The sequence below is a fragment of the Coturnix japonica genome, chromosome 5, assembly GCF_001577835.2.
Source record: "Coturnix japonica isolate 7356 chromosome 5, Coturnix japonica 2.1, whole genome shotgun sequence".
In the NCBI taxonomy this organism is placed as follows: domain Eukaryota; kingdom Metazoa; phylum Chordata; class Aves; order Galliformes; family Phasianidae; genus Coturnix; species Coturnix japonica.
The window spans coordinates 16,486,638-16,509,587 of record NC_029520.1 but is presented as its reverse complement, the minus strand read 5'-3'; the positions used below and the strand labels follow the sequence as shown (position 1 = coordinate 16,509,587).

General features: G+C 41.1%; 1 protein-coding gene across 1 annotated transcript in view; it reads left to right on the top strand.

The window, feature by feature from the left end:
• Positions 1–318: 318 nt before the first annotated feature.
• Positions 319–22,950, top strand: part of OSBPL5 (oxysterol binding protein like 5) — a 150,284-nt gene continuing 127,652 nt past the window's right edge. Inside the window, exon 1 of the mRNA XM_015864185.1 lies at positions 319–1,122. Within this exon, the coding sequence (XP_015719671.1) occupies positions 1,108–1,122 (15 nt within the window). The 5' untranslated portion in view covers positions 319–1,107. The remainder of the gene's footprint in view (positions 1,123–22,950) is intronic.

The following is a 22,950-nucleotide window of genomic DNA, read 5'->3' as shown; positions in this document are numbered from 1 at the left end:
GCAGCTTTGCAGATGAAACACCTCAGTTTGAGTTTTTACCTCAAAGATGTTAGCAGATGTTAATGTCAGAATGGGGGTATGCCGGAGTGTAAAGACCAGCAGTATTTTTGTTCTCCACCAGGATTTCATAGCAAAAGGCTTCATCTACTGTTGAAACACACATTTTGAAACTGGCAGCGTAAAGGCCTGTTCTTTATTCTAGTGTTAATTTAGACCTGTTGTCATGTACAACTGCAACAAATGCTTTAGCATCATTAGGATTCACTCCAGCTCAGCTAGCACTACTAAGGCTGACATTTTTTGTTTTTCCCAGGAAAAAGAAGGCCAAGGTCCCCTGGATGTCCCCGGGTGTCAGCCAGCTTGAAAGACGGCCTCCTCTACTCTTGATTGAGTGCTGGGATTCTGCTGCTGCCATAGGCTGGCAGGGTGAGATCAAGGGCTCCTCTAAATGGCCGTGAAGTCCAGGATGAGGCAGAATGGCTTCACGCTGCCTGCATAACAAGTCTAGCTCTGGAAGACAGAACAGAGGTGATGTTTCAGTGGTCTCTACAATGCCTACCATGAGCTTCGCTGTTCTCAAGTAAATACTAGGCAATTTCAGCAGCCACTCCTGCCTCCCCTACAAAGCTAGGTGTCATGTGCCACCCCCACTAAGAGCGTGAATTCATATCTCTGGATGTCACTGTACTGCTGCCCAGCTCATGAGGCACCTGCTCAACTGACTGATTTCTTTACCCTTGTCAGTGTTCCGAATAGCCGTGCATCTATTTTAACCAGGCAAGTCAAGTGCAAGTTGTTTTTCATTTGGGATGACAGCGTACAGCAGCACAAGCAGAGCAAGGTTGGATTTTTGGAAAGCAGACCCTTAGTATGGGGCAAAATGCTCACCCGCACTCTGATGCTGGTTTTCTTTATTGGCTGTTCCTGAGCCTGCAGCCAGAGGAACAGTCTCCTGTGTAACGGCAGCTTTGGACAATTTTATTGGCTGATGAATCTGATCTTGCCTGGCCACCTTCCAGAAACACTGACTTGCCCGAGATGAGAGTGAGAGGAAGGTTGCTCTGCCTTAGGCTGTAAAGCTATTGTTTCGAGACCAGCGTGACACCCATGCCTTGCTGCACGGTAAGTGTATGAAGACAGATACGTATACAGGCGTATATATATGTGTGTGTGCGTAAAGTGCTTCGTAATGTAATTGCTGACAATTACACGTTCAGGTCCTGTGGGCTGCGTCTCGTTTGCTGCTTAATTATGTGAAAACGTACTTGGTTAAATTGCTTGCTGCCACAAAATGCTCAGTTAACTGTTGCAATGATTTAAGTTGAAACACTGCATTTGTCTCCTCCTGTGATTATTTCCTGTGCTGCAAGTCATCCATTTAGGCTTTCTGCTATGAGAGAACACAAAATAGCTGCAAGATGTTAATTTTAAAATATTTTCTTTCTTTCTTAGCTTTACTCCTTTGCTAGTAGAGACTCAAAACACCAGGGCTGCTTGATAACGTTTCCTCAAGTCTTCTGAAAATTGCTGATCAACCTTGCCCTTTTTTTAAAGGGTGACTTCTGTGAAGTTTGATGCTATGAATTGTTTTGCAAGTTACGCTTTGCAACAGGGGGAAAAAAAAATAGGGCAGATCTAGTGAAGCCCAAAAGTGTTTGTGCTCAAGGTGGCAGGATGCTGCATTGCACCTGCATCAGTTGAAAACTGCTCTCCAGATGAGCATTTCTGGAATAGCCTCCAAAACTATTGCCACCTAAGGGATTGCTGGTGGGTGACCTGCAGCACTAGAACAGGTTGAAGGAATGCAGCTTTCTGAACTGCAGCAGCTGTGTACTATTTAAAGATGTAGCTAATCCTGAGAATGCAACATACCTGCTGCTTCAGAAACTGTACTACATACTTGAAATTTTGCTCTAGCAGCCCCTAAAAGCCAGCATGGGGTTGAAGGCTGAGATTTCTTGATAGCCTTGAGAAGAAACCTTTTCACTCTGTACTCATTCAAAATACCTTTGTCTATATGTTCCATCGTTCTTTGTGTAGGAGAGGTGAGGAGAAATTTGGTGGCAGTGTTTTCTATGAACAGATCCCAGTGGAGCATAATGCAGGGACAGTACAGCATCCTCAAGACTAAGACAAAATATTGCATTGAGTAAAGTTATATTATACATTCCTAAATGCTTCCTGACCTTGAATTTTCTGTTGCCTTGAGTATGCTTTGTGCACTTTTGTTGATGTTAATGATGCTTTTCTTTCTGAGGGCCATGAGTGCACCAGTGTAGTGTCATGATTTACCTTGGCTGCAGTTGCTCTGCAGTACCTTGCTGGCCTGGGGTGCAGTGGGTTCCCTCAGGTGCCAGAAATAGTGGCTTGGTTTCTAAGATTGTTGTTGTATGCTTTGAGATTTATGGGAAGAGGTTGGAATAGGAGGGCTAAGTTTTGCAGGTGGAGGAAGAACAGGCATCTATTTGCAACTGTAGTTGGAAACTGGCAATGATACCTTCTAAGTATCTTTTTCTCTCTGTTAAGGCTCTGAATCACTGGAAACATTGCAGTGATGTAATTAAGTGAGAATAGTGGTTGTATGTACTGTGGCCATTTTTATTGAGGATCAGTTATTCTACAGGCAACTAGAAAGCTTGTTCTGAGTAGCTCATTTGGGTTTAAGTCAGTGTTAGTTGTTAGGTGAGAATTCTTTACTCTGTGGGCTGCCCAGAGAAGCTGTGGTGCCCCATCTCTAGAGGTGTTCAAGGCCAGGTTGGATGGAGTCCTGAGAAGCTTGAGCTGGCAACCCTGACCATGGCAGGGGTTTGGAAGTGAATGGTCTTTAAGGCCCATTCCAACCCGAGCCATTCTATGCTTCTATGACACAGAAGTCCTTTAAAGAATGACCTTTTAATGAAAGACCATGCTAAACACCCACTGTCTTGTCTGGAAGGGCAAAAATTATTCCTTAATTGTGAGTTTCATGCATGGCTGCAGCCTGACTCACAATGGTGTTGGTAACCTGCTGTCAATCATCAGATGCTGTGCTCAGCACCTCAAATGCCTTGTAAATGTGTTGGAATCCTCAGCTCTCTTTTTTGTTAGGGTAGATGAAAGCTGGAGATGTTTCTAGCATTTGGGGCTTGAGAACTGGAGGGGAGAGGAAATGGAGAAATCTCAGGAGACAACTAAATATCATAAATATCATATCATACATCTTGTGATTTATGTTGATGGTTATGTATGGCAACTCTGTAGAAATGGATCTGATTCTCAGGCTTTTAAAAAGGCATTTCTTTGGAAATGTTGTGTTGTTCTTAAATTAAGATGTGAGTGAAGAAAATGGGAATACAGTGATCTGTATTTTGATAGTTTAAAATACACTTTGGTGCAATGCTTTTATGATATGTTAGAGTAGAATATGGACTTGCAAATTGCAGTCGTATTTTAAAGCACTTGAATTGCAGAAAGACATGTAAACTGATTGCAGTGATTATATTTTTATGTTAGTTGGATCTGATCTGTATTTCTGTATGTGTCTGTGAACGTGATCCTGTTGACATGTGTGCAAGCAGGAAGCTGGTAGGAAACATACTTACCTATACATCAGTACATTACTGAGATGTAGCATGGAATATTTATTACCAATATCCTTTCACAGAACTGATGAGCTGTGAATTCATGCTAGGAGTAATAAGGCAAGAAACTGTTTATTCTTTGTGATACAAATGGCCAGATCAACAATAGGAATGAAAACTATTCTTCAGTTTTAATTACGGCCCAAGAAATGGTGCATTCATTATTCATCGTTAAGAGATGGCCCATATGTTTGATCACATGCTTTGCAACTCCTGCAACAGTTAAGCATTTCCTTTGAGGGAATATAGAACATAAAATTAAATCCAAGGTTTTTGACCAGAGGAATGTCTTGAGGGACAAAATGGGTGAGAAAATATCAGACAGTTCAACTTTGAAGTCTGAAGTTTTGGTGTGTATTGCACAAATCACAGCAGCAGAGCCAGAAACTCCCTCATGTTCCAGGAAACATTTTTTTTCCACCCATGAGAGAATTTAATTCTTTCACAGAATATGTGAAGATGGCTTTTCCACAGTGCGCAAGCTGGATTCCAGAATGTCTTGCATACAGGGACTGATTAAAAAATAACCAGGTTAAGGTTAAAGCTCTTCTTGAGAGCTTTATTTGGAGTGAAAAGTAAAATTAGAATTTGTTTGTATGTGAAAAATACATGCCACAAAAAAAAAAAACCACAAAAAACAAAAACCACACACAAAAACCCACCCCAACAAAAATACCAACAGCCAAACCTCCTCTCTGCACACCTCAGCATGGTCTGTCTATTTTCTTTAAATCAGAGTATGTCATACCTTTGAGAAACAAACAAATCTGTAGCTAACACACCAGCTGGAGACACTCAGGAACATCTCCATGGAAATATCATCTCAGAAAGCACAGATTTCTGAAGTTTCTTAGTGGTTATCTTCAGAGTACTGCTGATGGAGAGAAAATAGGAGCTGGGTGACAACTCAGTCCCCCTGATTTCTACACTCACTGTCCCAGCAGGAGGATGGATGATAGGATCTCTCCAGAGCAGCTCTCATCTAGATGGTGTAGTTGCTGTAGCCACTTTAGTCTGTGTGGGCAGCCAGCTAATGGGGCCTTTCTGGGATGTTTGTACTAGAAAGTGGTACTAATTATTTATGGCTCGTATCTTCTATGTAATGTTCTTTGCTTACAAAGCTTGTGTGTATGCATGCTTCTGTTTCCCTGAACAGAAGAGGGAATCATGAGATTTCCTCCCTCGCAATTTTCATGTGATCCTTCCAAGGGAAAGGAACTGCAGGAAGGAATTGCCAGCTAAGTGTGTCCAGGTGGATATTGCTCCTCTGATGAAGAAATCATTAAGATATGTCATTCTGTGGGAATCTAGGACAGAATAACATCTCACATGGAGCATTAGTGCGAGGCATGAAGGTAAAGAAGTCATTCTTAAGGCTTGTAACTGAAGGAAGGAAGAAAAAGAAAAGGTTGCTCAATCATTTGAGTTGCTACTTCATAGAACTTGAGTTATAAGGCACTTAAAGCACTGTGAAAACAAGAGGTGTTGTTATCTCTTAGTCAGTACACCAGTACTAATATAAAAAAAAAAAAAAAAAGCTTTTCTAGCATACTTGAATGCTTCTTTCAGCTGATGTTTGGTAAGAATTTTGAACAAATGTTCTATCTGATGTTGTATGCCTTTAATTTTCAGACTAGGTTATGGAGGTATTAAATACTTGTTCATTTGATTTCCTTTTTGTTTCCCTGTAATATTAATAACTAAAAAAGGGTTAAGCCTTTGGTCCTAAGTGCATGTGATTCTCTCCTCATGCCTCAGTCATCACTGGTGTGCTTCCCTGGGCCTGGGGATTTTTGTTTCCTCTCTTCTCTGCTTTCACATGGCAAAAATGTGTTTGTGGCAGAGTGTTGCTACCTATGTGGGCACCAGTGAAAACACAACAATACTGGCATTGCTGCAGCATTCCTGCTTACATCAAGTCCCCAGGACTCTCTTGGTTTATTGAGCTCAGCCCAGGCTGCTATGTCATTCACTGCTGACACCCAAGCTGGGGGTGCTCCTGTGTCTTGGTTTGAGTTTGCATACCCAGAGTATGACGTTTTGAGAATGCAGGAGTTACTCTGGGTTGTGTTTCTCTGCAGCAGTAGCTCATCCTGGAGTATTGATCTAGTTTGTTTCTTACACAGAATAGCAAAAAAAATCTGTCCCCGTGCTGCTGCTTCTGCTTAGTTTATCGTTGTGAAAGACGCAGTCCATTTCACTAGGGCTCCTTCTGTGTTTGTAGGTTAGATGCAATTCCCTGTTGTGTCAGCTTTATGTCTTCAGCTGTGAATGTAGGTCACCTGGCTGCCACGCAGTATCGTCTTTGTTCTTAAAAGTATATATCTGCCTTGTAAGAACATTCATTTTGACGAAGTTATGAGTAGTCCAGCAGCTTTTGTGACGCTGGAAGTCCTACCAGTGTGGTAGCAAAAAAAGAGAATAAGTCTAAGTGCAATAGACCCATAATGAGAGCATTTTTTGCTGTTTCTCTTGAGTTTACCTGCCACTTTTTTTTTATCCTAAGGAGACAATCTCAGTTGTATTAATGAAATCAGTGATTAAAGGATGAGACAGTTGGTGTTTAAATACAGTCCTTCAGTTTTTCTGCTGTGCTCAGCATCTGTCTCTTATGATGCTAAGCCTAAACTTTGTTAATTCCTGCATCCTAGAGAGCCTGTAAGAAGTCTGAAATCTAGATGTGAAAGGGATTCTCACAAGCTTGCAATGAGAGAGTTGAGTTCAGTAACACTGTTGAAGGACCGTCCATTTCTTTGATTGTGTGCATTTACTCCATTGCCCAAAAATGGCAGCAAACTGGTTTTCATTTCCATGCCTGCAGGCTCTGAACTTAGACTATGACACTTAATACACTTTGAAATCTTTAGCCTAGTTTCTATAAAATCAAGGCTTGTGCTATCCTTATGCAAAAGGAAAAGCCCCAAAAGGACAGCTAAAAAGCAGTCAATGAGTTCATGTTTCAGAACATTTATTAAGAGAAGTTTCACATGAAGGTAGGTGGTGCAGAGCTCTTTTGACACAGATGTAGACACTATCTGGCTTCTTCTAGGGCCATGGCAGTGTACAGATGGGGTCTTCATATGTTTTCTTTTCCTTAGCTCAATGTGCTTCTAGAAAGTTGCAATGCTTCTCAGGTCAGTGGCAGAGAAGGTAAACAATAACAGCACAACTCAGTATGGCTGTGTCTCTGTCCAGGGGTGAGGCAGAAAAATCAGGTTATCATTTTGCTGCAGCAGAAAAGCAGGCAATTTAGAACTGCTTCCAATTTTCTTGCACAAAATCACACTAGAATAAAATACAACTTTGTAATGGAAATGATGTGACATTAAATATGAATTGCTTGTTGCCTTCCTGTAAAAAACAGAAGGCATTTTCATACATAAAAATCCACGTTTTCTCCTCATTTCCATAACCACTATTAAAATATGTGCAAGATATACTCTATATGTATATTCTGTATATCTTGGCAGCCATTTCCAGCTGGGAAAGGAAGCATTGCCAGTCAGACATCAGACTGCTGCTCCAAGAAGATGAGAAGGGCAGTCTGATCAAGGGCAAATTGCATATGATACCTTACCCATCTGGAAATCAGTAAGGCTGTTGCATGCACTGGAAAGCACAGGTGAGCCTGTCCAACATTGGCCCTTGGTCCCCCATTAAAAAAAAAAAAAAAAAAAAAGCACTCTCAGGGTACATTATAGCTTTCTGCTGTGATGCTCTTTACTTTGCCAGCAAGAATTTTCTCTTCCCTTGCCCCTCATGGTGCAGCAGGATGTGGTTTGCCAGGTTCATTAACTTTCTCTGAAATAAGGCATTTCTGGCTTGGCAACTGCTGAAGAAGAGAAAATCTCGCTGCTTTATCAGATTGCTGCCAGAGCAGAAATGACCAGAGATGTGTTTATTCACCTTCAGTGAGAGTCCCTCATAGCAGCTTCCAGCCTCCTCAGCTGGCAACTTCCCCTGAATCTCAGGAGTGGAGTGGAGAATAGCAGCCTTATGGAGTGAGGCTGACAGCAGTTTTGTGTGCACAGGATCAGCTATATGGAGTGCAGACAAGTTGTGCAGTGTTCAGACCTTTGTGAGCAATGGGAAGTTCTCTCCTCGAATGGCTCAGCAGAGATGCTCCTCTGAAAATGTTCATCTGGAAGCACACCTGCTGTTCTAATCTAGTAAATAGATGTGGAGTGGATTTCATTAGGAGTTCTGGTGTGTCTAAGTAGATTCAGGGCAACAAACTGTGACCTAACCAGATCTGTCTCCCCTTTAGATTTCATTACAGGAGTCTTCTGGGGCAGCAGTGAGGATGAGCTTAAAGCCCACATTCAGTGGCCAGCAGAAATGAAGGAAAATACTTCTTCCAGTTGCTGCTGTAATGTTCTCAGAGGTTGATGATGAGGAAGATACATGAGCTTTTAATGTTACTGCAAACATGTGGTTTGAATTGGGCAGTGAAAGGATCTGCTCTCTTTTCCTTCAGCTGAAGGTTGGTTTGCCAGCAGTGGGTGCTAACAGCAGCTCTTTTAAATAGTGTCAAGATTTTCTGGGGAAAAAACTACCATTGTGGTTTCCAGGACTACTGTGTGCTTTTAGATCCAGAGCAGTGACCTGGAAGGAAGCTGCCTAAGTGCTGCTGACACTGGCAGCAGATGTCGTAGGTCAAAGGTGGCGCAGAACACAAGATGGTTTCTGGGCCAGGACTGTCTGTTTTGTCTGGAGGTGGGAGCAGGGAGTAATGTCTATGTGTGTTTGTGGCCGTGTCTTTGTGATACAAATAGTGGCTACCAGTGCTCAAGAAGGAGCTCCTTCCTTAGGCTGCCTGACCACAGTCCTGAACACAGTGGATGTCAGCAGAGTGAGAGGGTATTCTGCAAAGATTCCCAAACTGCTGCTCTGTGTCTTTTTTCTGGGTGACAGAAGCAGCATAACCACCTTGGTTCAGCTCTAAACCTAGTCTAATGTATTCTGCCTTGCAGCAAGACTACTTTGGTTAGGAAGGATCATCTGAAGGATGTGATGCTATTTGCACTTGGCCTCTCCCCACTGTCTCTGGCCAGCACTGCCCACTCTTATCAAAGAAGACAGCATGTCAGGAGCTCTTCTGGCTGGCTGTCAGGACTGAGGGCAGAGGATAAGCAGATAAACATAATCTTTATACGAAAGAGGATAATTAACTACTGGAGCAACGTATCAGTGCTTGTTGTAGGTTCTTCACCACTTGGAATTATGAAATGGAGATGATGAATATTCTGTCAGATATAAAATATGCACATATGAGTGACTTCAGTGACATTTTTTTGCCCTGTTCGACGCAGTGAAGGCAGACTGTAATCACAGTGATCTTTTCTGGCCTTATAAACATAAATTATACATAATTTATAGAGTTTCAGTATTAGAATTACATTATTATTCTTTTCTTGGAGCATCTACTCCTTTGTCTGTATCCTCATTCTGACACACATGTATTTAAAAACAGGTTAGTTTCTCATAGCTAGTTAATGTGACCTTCATTTATTCTGGCACAAAACAACAAATATTTCCACAAATATTTCATGATCTCCTTTAAGAATTAAGTATGATGTAAAGTTTCAGAGTTCAGAGATGCTAGAGAAACTGAGGATCCTATACCAAAAAATCTTTCCTACTTACATTAGCAGAGTTAAGCATGGGAAGCATGAATTTTAACAAAGTTAGGATTTATGTGATGGAGAATCCAAAGGAAAAACTGGAGGAGCTTCCCTGCAACAGATTTCACCTTTTTTGTGCCAATAACTTCTCTTGCTTCTCTTCCATATGCCCATTTATTGCAGTCTCCTTCCAGCAGTGCCAGTCTCCAGAAACAGATTTAAAGATGGCAGGCTGTAGTTTGTCAGAATGAATGTATTTGCTGGTTACTAGTAACTTCAAGAGTGTAGCTCACAGGGGATGCTGAGAGTAGAGCTGAATCCAGGGTTTCTGGCTCACTGCTCTTCTAGCTGCTTTCCCAAATGCAGGACTGGTACTGGGCTCTGCTTAGTGGAGGACTGCCTCACAGTGCCAGTGCCCACAGTGCCCCTTGCAAAAGGCAACAGACTTAGGGGCTGGGCAAGCAGCTGCAGGTTGGGAGCCCTCTTACGTACAGCCTTGGCTGTGCTGCATTTGTTGCCAAGGAGGTCTTTAAGCACCTCGATGTCATTCAGCATTTTGTTTTGTTACAATTAATGTCTCACAAAAGAAGGGCCAGTTGTACTCCAAATTAAGGCAATTTTTCCGCATCTCTACACCCAGAATTACCCAGAATTACTACTTTAGTGAGGCTTTTTTCCAGTGGTTGAGAATTCCTTAGAGATAATTTCCTTTATTAACAAGAGAAATGTTTGCACTCCCAGCAGCTGAGAAGTAGGTTACTGATTTATGAAGAATAGGGTTACAAAAGCCTTTGTAGACACAAAGATGTAGTTTAAACATTTCCTGCCTGAGCTTTGCTTGTCAGCTAAGCTCCTGATCTAAGAATGTCAAACACCAACTCTCACATGCTGTTGGTTTTTGTCTTGTGGTTTCCTGGTGGATCTGCAGAGAGAACATACCACTGTTATAACTTGATATCGACCCCAGGCAAGGGCCAAATACATGAATTCATGTCTACTCTTACATGTTTTCTTGTTTGTTTCTTCAAAAACTATGATAAGCTCACTGATCTGAATCATCAAGTGCTATAAACAGGAGTTATTCCACTGAAATGACTGTCAGTGATTTTGAGATTCATACCAATATAGAAATCTGAAGCAATTTCAATGAAATGGAGTTCAATACTTAGTCTGGGCAAAAGAGCCGTTCTTCTCTTCTGTCAGACAAAAGATAATCCACTCTTCAGCTTTTTTCTGGACATGCCCAGAGGCATTAATTTTTTGTATCTTGATTTACAGCTTCTTTTCACCATGCATTGCCTCTACTTTAAAGAACAACATACCTTTAGCCTCATCTTTCAAGCTTGCAATCCTCTTCTCTACTCTGGCACTGAAAATATTACATCCTTAAGTTGAGAAGACTACAATCTCCACACTAGGAAGGCAGCATGTGCTTCATGGCTGTGCAGAGTATCAAGGAAACACAGAAATGGAGGTGGTTGAGATTCACAGTAATCCTGAGATTGCAGCTTATATAACAGTTTCTCAGAAAAGTGAGGCCCCTGTCAAGGAGGTTTTATTCATTATCTTTCTCGGTGCTTTCCCTCATTTAGGTTTGAAGAAGTGGCTATGGGAAGAAGGTCCTCTAGCAGGTATGCTGGGGAGTAGGGAAAATCTGACTGCCTTTGGGAATACTTGGGCAGTCCTCATCTCTTCCCACATTACAGTATGGAGACTGAATTTTACTATATCTGTAGGTCAGTACTGGGATAAGAATGAATTTCATAAATCTTGTCTCAATTCACTATGAAAGAGGTCAGCTTCATTTCCTTTCTGAAATTGTTCTCATGATGGTGAAGAGTACTTTGACATGAGGAGTCTGGTTTTCAAGTGAAATATGAAGTCAGGTAATACACCCGGCTCCTTATAACTGGTCTATGTAACAAGGTGGCAGGCAGTGTTGTCAAGTGTCTTGCTAGTAAAAGGACAATCAGAGCAGGTTCTGGATGCTGCCCTACTAATTTAACCATTTTGTTTCTGATGGAGATGTGAAATCAGATGAACCTCTGCAGAAAAAGCCTTAAGATCCATGATATAATGCTATCTTTAGTGCAGTTTGTTGCAGACCAAATTAAATCAATGAATAGCCCAAGTCTCTTTCTGATAGCATTAATTACCTTAAAGATCACTGATCTTGCACACTTGCAAAATGTTCTTCCATTGATCTCAATCATAAGAAGATCCTTTTTTCGATGAAAACAGGCCTAAAAAATCATATCAGAAAAGCATTCCAGAAAAAAATTAATCTGTACGGAAAATATTTTACAAGTCAGACAAATTCAGAGACTTTTTATCCAACTTCAGTTAGACTCCTTTTTTCAGTGCAGCTTCTACCAGCAGGAAGAAAACTCTTGAAGACACATACACTGACATGCCCAAATTCATTGTTAGTCTGGGCACAGCAAATATCTTTCTGTCAAACCTGTTGGCTTTCTCTACCACTCTTTTAGATGGACAAGAGGACTGCAATGCAGTTTTATTGGATGGTGTGGAAGGTAAATGAGCTGCTTCAAGCCTGCAGAAAAACTAGTTACATCATCATCTTGGTACTAAAATTTCTATAAAATCCTGTTGGATAATAAGTACAGTGAAGTATAGTTCTGGAAATACATCAAGAGGTAAGCTCCAAGGGGTGAAGCCTTTAGGGATATTTTTGTTATAGTCAGTTACCTGAGGAAGGAGGAAAATCTCTCTGTGGAAGTATAAAGTGCTTCCAGTTAATGAAAAGGAATCAATGCCAAGAATATTAAGTGACTGCATTATGTTCGCCACTAATTTGCTCTGCTCTCATTTATCTTGAAGCTTCTTTTAAGCTGGTGAAAAGACATATCTCTTGAAAGCATGATGAGTTATTCTTGGAAGGTGTCTATTGTTATCAACCCCCTGTGACAGCTATCTAATTGTATCATTGGTAGCACTGGGATCTCCTTTATTTTTTATTTATTTTTTTACTATTTTTAATGTTTAGTTACATTAGCTGCTATTTGTGCTAGTCTGTGTCTTTGGGTCTGCAATAATATTCCCTCTATAAAAATCTCCTTCAGGGGAAAAAGAGCTGTATGGAAAAGGAGAGCACTCTGTATTTTGACATTCAGTTAAGCCCTAAGGCTGACACGAAGCTTACAAATCTCCCAAACCTTCCCTTCTAGCCTTCCAGCAGGGCCCTGGCTCTGGATGCCTTTAGGTGCAGGTTCCCTCTGTGTGGGAATTTCTATAAGATGAGCATCCTACAAGGCAGAAACATTGATGTGTGTGCAGCACCTGCCCCTGCTGTTGTTTTGATGTTTGGTTTTTAAAATCTCATTCAGATTGTTTTCCTGAAGACCTGAGATAGCCAAAATGGCTATTAAAAAGTTGGCCTAAAGTGAGCTGTGGTGGTCACCCATGGCAAGTCTGGTGACCAAGAGAAAAAATTAAAGAAGAAAGAATGTGTAGTCAATTTATCAGATAGAAAGCATTTCTCTCTTTCATTTCCAGCTCTTGTGCAGCCCCATGCTGAATGAATCTTGAGTCCAGATCCCAGTTGGCAGCCAAAAGACATATATCATACATTTTCTTCCATTCTTCTAAATCATTCCTGGGCTCAGGGTGAGCTCTAACCCCCAGAGTCTTCCTAGCAAAGTCATCCAATGCAGTGCCAGCTTCAAGGATGGAAGCTTTGTCCAAGTTCTGTACTAGTAATTTCTGGAGTGTTTCTGGCCCAGCTGTCTCCTGTTTTTGTTTTTGTTCTATTTCTCTGCAGGGCACTGGACTAGGCTGTGCTGCATCCAGAAAAGGTTAAGCACAATGTTTTTCTCCTCCTGGGAAGGAGAAGCAGGCCAGCAGCCTGCAGGCAGTTTTACTTAGCATTTATTGAAACCTTTCAGCTTCAAATGTTCCACACTTGCCTGTGGAACTTACCAGTCTGGGGAAGAGGAGGCTCAGGGGAGACCTTATTGCTCTCTATAACTATTTGAAGGGAGGTTGTAGTGAGCTGGGGGTTGGCCTTTTCTCTTGTGTAACTGGTGGTAGGACTAGAGGAAATGGCTTCAAGCTGCACCAGGGGAGATTTAGGCTGGATGTTAGGAAATACTACTTCTCTGAATGAGTGGTCAGGCAGTGGAATGGGCTGCCCAGGGAGGTGGTGGAGTCACCAACCCTGGAGGTGTTCAAGGGACGTTTGAATGTTGTGTTGAGGGACATGGTTTAGTGGGAACTATCGATGATTTGTGGATGGTTGGACTGGGTGATCTTGTAGGGTTTTTCCAACCTTGGTGATTCTGTACTGAACCAGAGGTGCTGGACACCCCGCAGAAGCTTGCAGTAGTGGCTGAGTGGCTTGCAGCTCCAGCCAATTCTCATCTGTGCAGTTTTACTGAGGTAAGCTACACCAAGCAGCTCTTTGATGATAAATGGAACCCAAACAGATGACAAAGAGATGGCCCCCCTGGAGCATGGCATTGATGGACAGAGGTCTGTGGGATGGGACTTGAAGGAAGTGTGTTCAGCATGGGTCTTCAGCCAGTGTAGCATTGGCTGAACACGTGAAGCTGATGTCATTTCTAAAATCATGTGAATATGGGAAGAGTTTTGGTGCATGCTTTCTTTTTCCTGAAGAAAGCTGAAAAGGAATTTTCTAGTTTGGAAAATCGAAGTTGATTTCTTGATTGAAGAGCGACAAATCATAGCACAGGAAAGGAAAATAAAGGTGAGGACATCACACTGCATTACCAAGGAACTTTCTGGTGTGCTGATTCTGTCAGCATTCCACTGGGAAATAGATCTGAAACAAGTAGGGGATCTTTTTCTGTGTTCTTTACTTTCAGGACAATTTAAACATTGTGCAATTATCTATGTTTCTATCTATGATGTTGGCATGAATTACTGTGGTTTGTAGCAGATGTTAGTATTAAAATTGTCTTTGAATATGTATGTGTCTCTGAATACACATCTTTATATATATTCAAAGACTATTTTTATACATTCTTCTTTAATGTGGATTCCCTAGATGTTACTCTAGTTCTTGTAAGCTCTAGAAGTTGGTGTGTTGTTCTTCACTGAAATGAGCAATGTTAGGGCATAAACCCCCTCATAAAAGCATTGTCTAATTTAAGCTCCACTTCAGAGAGACTGAAGCACATATGGAATTGTTTTGCTGAATTGTGGTATTTAGGGTTTAGATATGCAATGTTCGTTCTGACATTATACAGAAATAACAGTCTAAAAAAATCTGGTAAGCCTGAATAATTCTTAGCAATTATTAGCTGCTGCATTTATTTGTGAAACTGGCTGCATTTTAACTTTTTCCCTAAGAATTTGGGGCTGTATTTTGCCCTGTGACTCTTGTAGAGACATTGTCAGCTGATGGGAACCCAAGCAAGAAATGACCAAGCAGACAAATTCTCTTTGTCATAAAATAGGGCAATGTAATTTCTTGGTAAAAGATAACATCATTTGCCCTCTCTGGCAGTAGCAAATTACTTTTTCACCCTGAAGTATCTGATGTTGTCTTTTTCCACTTATTTCAGAACAGTGTAGTTGTGAGAGCCTTAGCAGATTTGTGAATTAGGCATAAATACAGAAATGTGATTTAACTCATTTTTATTTCAGTCAGAATTAAGCCTCTACTTGAAGCTAAATTTGTATTTGAAATGCAGTTGAAAATGACTTTGTCATTGGTTTGTGCAAGGGGAAAATCGAACCTACAAATATGTATAAAATAAGACTTATTTTGTGAAATTCCTTTTCCCATTTCCTCTTCTTTTTCACATTTCCCTGTACTAAAAGTATATCTTCTTTATGGATTTCCAAAGATTTGACAATGGTGATTTCCACAGCTATGCTGTTGTCCCAAAACTTATGCCAGTAACTCTAATCTGTACACCATCCATCTTTCCTTAGCAGTCTCACTAGACCTACAGTAGATGTTAGAGCAGTTTTGCTACTACTTCAGAATTCCTGCTTCTACTGCAGAACTTCTGTTTAACTTTACCTGTTTTGTTGTTATATTTTTTGGAAAAATAATGACATTAAGAGGCATTTTCAAGCCTTAAATCTTTAGGTTTCTTCAGGCCTCACAGTTGGAGATGAGAGCATTTACGACCAGCCTGATCTTGGTGAATTCTGTTCATCTCTCATGAGTGCAGCCACCTTCTCTGATGCAAAGGCATGGGGTAACAAGGGGAGCCCAAAACCTTTGAGCTTTCGTGGCACTCAGGTGTTGAAGTATTTTATGGGATTTTCACAGCTCCAGTGTTTTCATAGTCACAGCCCTGTGTGTGCAGCCTGATAGGTCGACTGAGCTGTGGCTGACCAGTGAAAAACAGACAGTTCTTCCTAACACACTATTTCTAGAATGCCTGTCCTGCAATCATGCTGTTAGTGGGAAGAGGCCCTCTTGCTGGCAGTCACAGTAAAGCAGCCAAGACTTGAGTGAAGCCCAGAGTGAATGAATTTTTCCCATTCATTTCTAGGGCTGGTGCTTTGCTGAGGATCTAGCTGGCTTTGTGACTATTCCAGTCTAGTAAGTAATGTCTTATTATAAGATATGGGGATGCCAGATTGGTCTACAATCCCTCAGAGTCGATAACAGTGAAGAAAATAAAGATAACCTTCACCCAGAAGTCACTAGTCTGTGGTAATCAGGGTAATTCATTCACCATTTATCTTGAAGTATATTAAAACCACACTGCATTCTCTATTGAACAGTGATATTCAGTGGCAAATGTTATCCTAAAAGGGTATAAATCAGGCTCTCTGCTGCAGTGCAAGGTATGTTGCACTGAGTGCAGCTGTAATTCTACCCCAAGTCTCAGTGCTTTGCGCCTGAGTTATTTGATAGTAACTCCACAAAGAGTGCCTAAAATATGAGTACATCAGAATATGCATTTGTAGTCACATGGCAAAGTGGCTCACACTTCACTGGGTCCAGAGTGACTGGAGGCTGTTTAGCCTACTTTATCTGGTTATACTCTTTCCTTCCTAAGCCCCAAACTTCCTTGCCCTGTTGGCTGAGGCACATTGTACCTGAGCATACACAGTCCCTTTAGTAACTTTACACCTGAGTCATTTGCAAAAGTTAATTTGCAAATGGAAAGGACAACCTGGTTTTGAGGGTAAGGATTCTGAAGTGTGGGGCAAGAGTCTCTGAGACTGGACCTCAGTCTTGTCTTCCTCTGGAGCTCATCAGTAGCTGTTGATCTTCAGGGAGCCAGGGCTTCCAGAGAGACAATGCAGGATGCAGCCTATGACAAATGTTCCTGCTCAGAGATCTCTAGAAGGTGTAGAGAGCCCTTAAGGACAACTGACAGCAATTTTTAGAGAGGTCAAATGCTAGTGTGTTGTATTGGAAATGTTCTGCTCTCAAGGGGTGCTTTCATTCTATGTTTGTACAGAAATAACCTGGAGTACTGGGGGCCTCAGTTTGGGTCAGTTTGCTGTAGTGGAACTAGAGAAGTACAATCAGAAGATCATGTCTCTCTAAAGTGAAAAATCCAGAAAACATTGTTGCAGAGCATTCTTATTATCAGAAAGGTTTACAATTTGTGTGCTATAGCTATTTGTCTTCTAAGCCTGAAAGAATGGGTGACAGCAAACTGTGGTCAAATACATAGATAAGCTCTGATGTACTGAAAGAACACAGTACTCAGGAAAAGCTTTCTATGGTTTCCCATATATTATCTTCCCTGAGAAAGAAGTCAGGCTTGTCCCCTTTCCTCCCTCCCCCCCCCCCCCCATACGTTTGGGTCTGGCCTGCAGTATCTGTGTCAGCATTGCATTACTGCTTGATATCCTTTTCTTTTTGCTTACTTTTTAGTCAGCTGGAAACAAGCTGTGTACCAACTTAGAGTGCAAGCTTAAATATTTGAATTTATTTTTTTTTTATCCACTATATGTTAATTTGGCAAAACATTCAGTAACTGCACAAGGCATGAAGAACTGACACCCAGGGTGCCTTTTTTGATACTGTGTTATACATCAATAAATGATGCAGGACAGACAGACTGAAAATGCCTCAAAGTACCATGTATGTCATCGATGGCACACAGTATGATTAAAGGTAAATTTACTTGAGATACAGTAATGCGCATAGGAAAATTAGAACAGAAGAAACACCTGAGTGTACATGCATGAATGCTCAAGATACTCCTTAGTAAGATCTAAGACCGAGCACATTCAGTGAGTAAATACTCTGCTTGGAACACAGTGCTCATCTTCCCAGCACACTTCCCCTGAGTATAGATGGAGAGGTGTTTTTTCTCTGAAGTTAGGGACAGCCTCCCTGTTTGTCCCTGTGTTCTGCAGCCAGGGTTGCACTGGAGTAGGAGCGGTTGTACAGCTCTTTACAGTACATTTTGTTGCAGGGAAATGCGAGTATTGCACCTCTGGGTCCACACCACAGCTTCATCTAAAACTTGCTGTCAAAAAAAAAGCTGAGGTTACTCTCACTAAGTATTAAATGTTTTAACATGGACTTCCACTTTAATCTATGTTGTTTTTACTGGGAAGATCTAGCTCTTCAACCATGACATCCTCCCCCCAAGTCACCAATTTCAAGTAATGAAGATGTGCTGGGAAAAGTGAAATCTTATAAATCTGTGGCCATCTGGGGCTCATCACCTGCTCAGTCTCTGGAGAGATCCTGTGTTTCAGGATGCTGCATACAGGCAGAGCAGTGCACTTGGTGAAATGTTTCTTCTATGCTCACTGTTTCTTGGGAACTAACTCCTAGATATCTGCCTTGGCTTTTCTGCATAGGTAGAAAGAGCTGCAGAAAACCCAAGATTGCCTTGCTAATTTCTTGTCCCAGAAGGTGTCACTGAAGAGCCAGGAAAGGTACAGGTTTTGTACAAGCAAAGGAAATGGGGTCTTAATAGCAAATTCATGAAGTAGAAGCCTGAAGATGGTTAAAATCAGTCGGGAGAGAGAGATGCAAGAAGCTACACAAGGACTGAAGACCTGGGGATTTTTGTGTCACAGGATGAACACCTGGAAATTGCCAATTCTGTGTTATTTCTCAGTGAAATCATATTATCATCTGTAACAAAACTGACTGATTCTTGAGAGGAGGCAGGAAGAGGTTCATGGTTTTGGAAATGCTTATTTTGTTTGTTTGTTTTAAACATATCTTAAAGGAATACATCAGTCTTTCTCTTCAATTTATACCTGTCACCTCAATGTGTTATATACCATCACCATCATGATTTTTGCACAATCTTTCTTTTTGCAAAATTTAGGTTTTCAGGCCTATTCCTAAGGAAGAGAGGAAGAGCTGGGACTTTCTGTGTGGAAAGATGATACCACTTTCTAAGGAAGCCATCTTTTTGTAAGGAAGTTGTCCCTGGTGAGCCTGTCAGCAGACTTGAAGTATTTCCACACAGACCTCAGCGACTTTGTACACATTCTGTGTCTGATTGCTTTGGTGTTATTTATTAGCGTTACCTATCATTGGCACTGAAATATCTGCTGCTGTCTGAGGCAGTGTAATGAACTGGGTGACCAGGTCCATGCACTTTAAAGAGTGTAATGAGAGTCTTCAGGGACAAAAAAGAAGAAAAAGTTTAGTTGATATGTCAAGTACTGAGCTGGTGCATATTTAGCAAGTTCTTCACTCTTTGTGGTCCTTTCCCCTTTTTCCAATTAAATGGTCTCTGCTGGGTTGGTTTACCTTGCCTATAAATTAAGACACAACATCTTGGAGTAACCTCTCCTGCCAACAGACGTGGCCATGACACAAAATACAGTGTAGAAAATTTCATTACCAGATGGATACCACCCCACCAGAAGCTGTCTTACAGTGCTGGGCAAGGTTCATCATTCAAAAGGACTTTCAAAGTCTCGGGGAAGGAATGTAAAGATAGTTCTAAATTCTCTAAAATGATCATCTATGCATTAGATAGAAGCCACTCAACTTTTCAAATAAGTGAAAACTGAAATGTTTCTCATAGCTTCCTCTTCCACAGTTAAATCACACAGTAGCTGCAAGTACTTCTGATGGTAGAGACAGCAGCAAACTCATAGGAATATATAAGAAACTTTGCTACTGTTGCTACAATGAAAATAACCTAGAAAACCCTATTTTTAATAACATAATGGTGTATACATAGTGACATCCTGCTTAAAAGATGAGTGGTCACACATTAAGATACTCTAGCAGATGAGAGTTGTAGGTCTCAGTGCTGGAATGTTGCCACTTAATCTTTCCTTTGGCAGATTAGCTTGGAGATAACATATCCTCATGCATCATTATCCACTGAAATAAAATCGGTAAGAGTTGGTTCACCTGTATTCCCCATGTTCTGTTAGGGATTTCAGCCTTAGCTCAGGGTTATCAGAATGGCACTGTAAGTAAAAAAAACAACCATCTGTTTCAGCTTTCATCCATCCAGAACATAAGCATTTATCACTAGAAATGGAGTGTGAAAAAGAAAGAAGAGTTAAATGCATGTGTGATTCTGAACACTCAGAGAAAATGTGGGCTGACTTACAAGGCCTTTTCCATCTAGAGTTCCTAGATTTTCATAGAGTACTCAATGAGTAGCTGAGTTGTTTTTTCTTAGCTGGTCTTGCACACCTTGTGGTAGCCAGACTCTTAAGTCAAGAACAATCACCGTGCCTGCCTTTATGGGATCAATAGGCGTGAAATACCATGAGAATGCTTGATTTTCTCTGCAAACTCACTTGCACTTGTATGTTAGGTGATTTTTTTAGTAAACTTCATCTGTCTCTGGTTTGCCCTTCCACCTCACTTCCTCCTTCTATTAAAGATTTGCCTTCCTGTTTGGAAATATGCGCCAAAAAGCAGCTCTGTGTGTAGGAATGTGTAGTCACTAAATGAGTGTGTGTGTAGTGCCTGTCAAACAGCTACTGCAGGGAGCAGCCATGTTCCTTCTAGGAGTTTTGTTGAAGAAGATGAGATTTACTTCTGTAAGCAAATTTTTGGTGTGCTGAGACTCTCACTTTGAGTAGTTATTTTGCTTTGTGTCTGACTCTATGTAATTTTTTAAAGTTACACAAGTGCTCGCAGGAGCTGAGATGCCCATATCCACCCAACATGAAGGCTACAGTGAGGTGTTTCCTTAACATGCATTTCTAAATCTGCATGGCTGAACTTGAAATTGTTTCCAGCGCAACCATTTCTACTGAAGGTGCTGAAAGGACTGTCCTGTTTGCACTGTTTTTTGTCCAACCTCACATGCATTTCGTGAGGCCTGACACGCAGAGAGCTGAGCCTATTCAGCTTAGTCTAAGCAGTATGAGTTTAAAAATGTTGGTTTGCATGTGCAAGCACTGCTGGCTTTGTTGTCACCATGTTGGTGATGCACAGTTGGGAAAGTAGGGCTGCAGCATCTGTAGCAGAAAACAGACGTGCTTGTTAATACACACAGTCTTTGTATCCTTCAGTGGTAACTGTTTCTGCCATCCTGAAATGGAGTTACTAACTGCCCTCCTTTCGGTGAACCTGTTGGGACTTGTGGTGGCTCTGGAAAAGCAGGGGTAGAGGACAGCTGTATTCAGTCCGAGTTGGTAGTGTATGCCTTTTGTATCTACGTGCTTTCACAGAGTTTGCAATTTTGCTTTTTCCATCACAATACGCTTAAAAAACTGGCAGCAATTATTCTCTGAAATCCTCGGAGGAAACTTCTCATACAGTTCCTTCAAAAGTCAGAATCAGCTACTTTGGTGATTTCAAAATTCTTTTTTTTTTTTTTTTCATCAGGACTGGAAACAAAAGATGATCACGTTAACAAGAATATTATTTTTGTAGGATTTGAAAGCTGGGCCCACCTCCATGTCTTCCAGAACTCCACTTCCCCAATTCCTTACAGGTTAAATATATTTAAACATCTGTCCTGTGTATGCCTGCAGCTTTGCAAGCCTGTTATTCTGGGAAAAGTTTCTGCATGTCCTTGTCCCTTAGTCCTTTGAATTTCTTGTGGTTTCTTGAGTAGTGAGATGGTTAATGCTTACTGGCATTGTAATTGCAGTACTTGTCAGAATACTTGGCATCTGTTCGAGTGAAGGGGAATATTATAAAGCAAAGCAATCAGTTCCATCTCTCTTCAAACATGGCTTATCGAGTTGGGATAGTTGTAAGAGAAAGGGAAAAGAAGACACTTTCAACCTCTGTAATTAAACCAGAACTACTTCCCAAGAGGGCACTCTGTGTCTGAAATCAAGGCTTGCCCTTTTTGGTTTGTGTTGCTGCTTGAATTCATTTAGCTATCCCAGCAAAATGCAATTTTCTGCTAATACCAGAATGTCCACTCTGGTCTAACACAACTCATTTACTTAGACCAGTATAACTAAAATCTCCACAGACAAGCTCACAGAAGCCTATTTATACTCTCTCTGTGTTTAGAAAGGTCCCTTTTTGCTTTAACAAAACAGAATTTCCTTTTACAAGATCTAAGAGTCTGCCAAGCAACTGCCAGATATCTAATCCTTTGTGTCTCCTGGAGCCAATGATATTTACCTGTGCTTTGGGTAAGAACTGAGTCTGTTCTCTCCCCAGCCAGTGCTCCCCTGCATTTCCACCCCCAGGCTCCCCCTAACAGGCACCCAATTCCCATACCAAGCAAGCTTTTCTTTCTGTTAAAAAGGATGGGAACGAGAAATTACCACCAGTTCTTAGCATTATCTTTTTGGCATTACCTTATGCAGGGTATATCTTCCAGTCTCTCTTGCTAAAAAAGGCACAGGAAGACCTTTGTTGGTGGTTTATTTGTTATGTTTGTTGGTCTGTTCCTTTTCCCTAGGCAGTCAACAGATTGAACACAGAAACAGAGACTTCTTTTCTGACTGATTTTTCATTTCTCTAGGCACAGCATTACTACTTTACAGATCCTTTAATTTGAGAAAAAATCTTCCATTCTAAAAACACACTGGTACTTTTAGAAATACCTTGGTTTTCTATAAGAAAAAATCTAATAAACCCACAAAAAATGATAGAGGAGAACAAGTCAGTGACTACATTTCTCTCTACAAGTGACAACATGCATTACTGAAACAAAATGTTATTTCTTTATCTGAATAGGAGTAATTACAGTTCTAGATGTGGTGGGCAAGAACCCACTGATGTCGAGAGTTTGAAATGTAATTAAAAAATATTTGGGAAAAGCTCCATTTTGCATGTGAACAGCTATGAGCCAGTAACATCTGGCACAGAGAAATACAGTAGCAGAGCTCAGCAGCAGGACCAGGTCTGATGAGGATCTTACTTTCTTCACCAGGCCCCCCTCCCTCTTTTGGGCTCTATACTTGGTACTAGCTTGCAAAATAGGTTTTTTGAAACTATTTAGTATTCATCACAGATGATAGCTCTGAAATTCTGTGAAAAGCAACATCTGCTCGCAAATACACTGTGTACATTTATGAGTGGATTTGTAAGAAGCGGCACATATTCAGAAGGAGAGAAAACTGTTCTACCTGAATATCTCTAAAATTTGCCAAGTCATTTGACATAATCCAGTGGTCCAAATTCCACACATCCTTCTCAGGTGAAGAAAAGAAATACAGAATGTTCTCCAAACCCTTAGCTGACAGTGATCTCAAAGCCCTGTCTATGTGTCTCTGCTGATATGGACCTCCTAATAGCTTTCTGGCTGGTTTCATCTGGCTTCACAAGAAATTTTGATGGAGTTTTGAGGAGCACAGAGTTTTACTGCAAAACCACAAGCTGGCTGAAA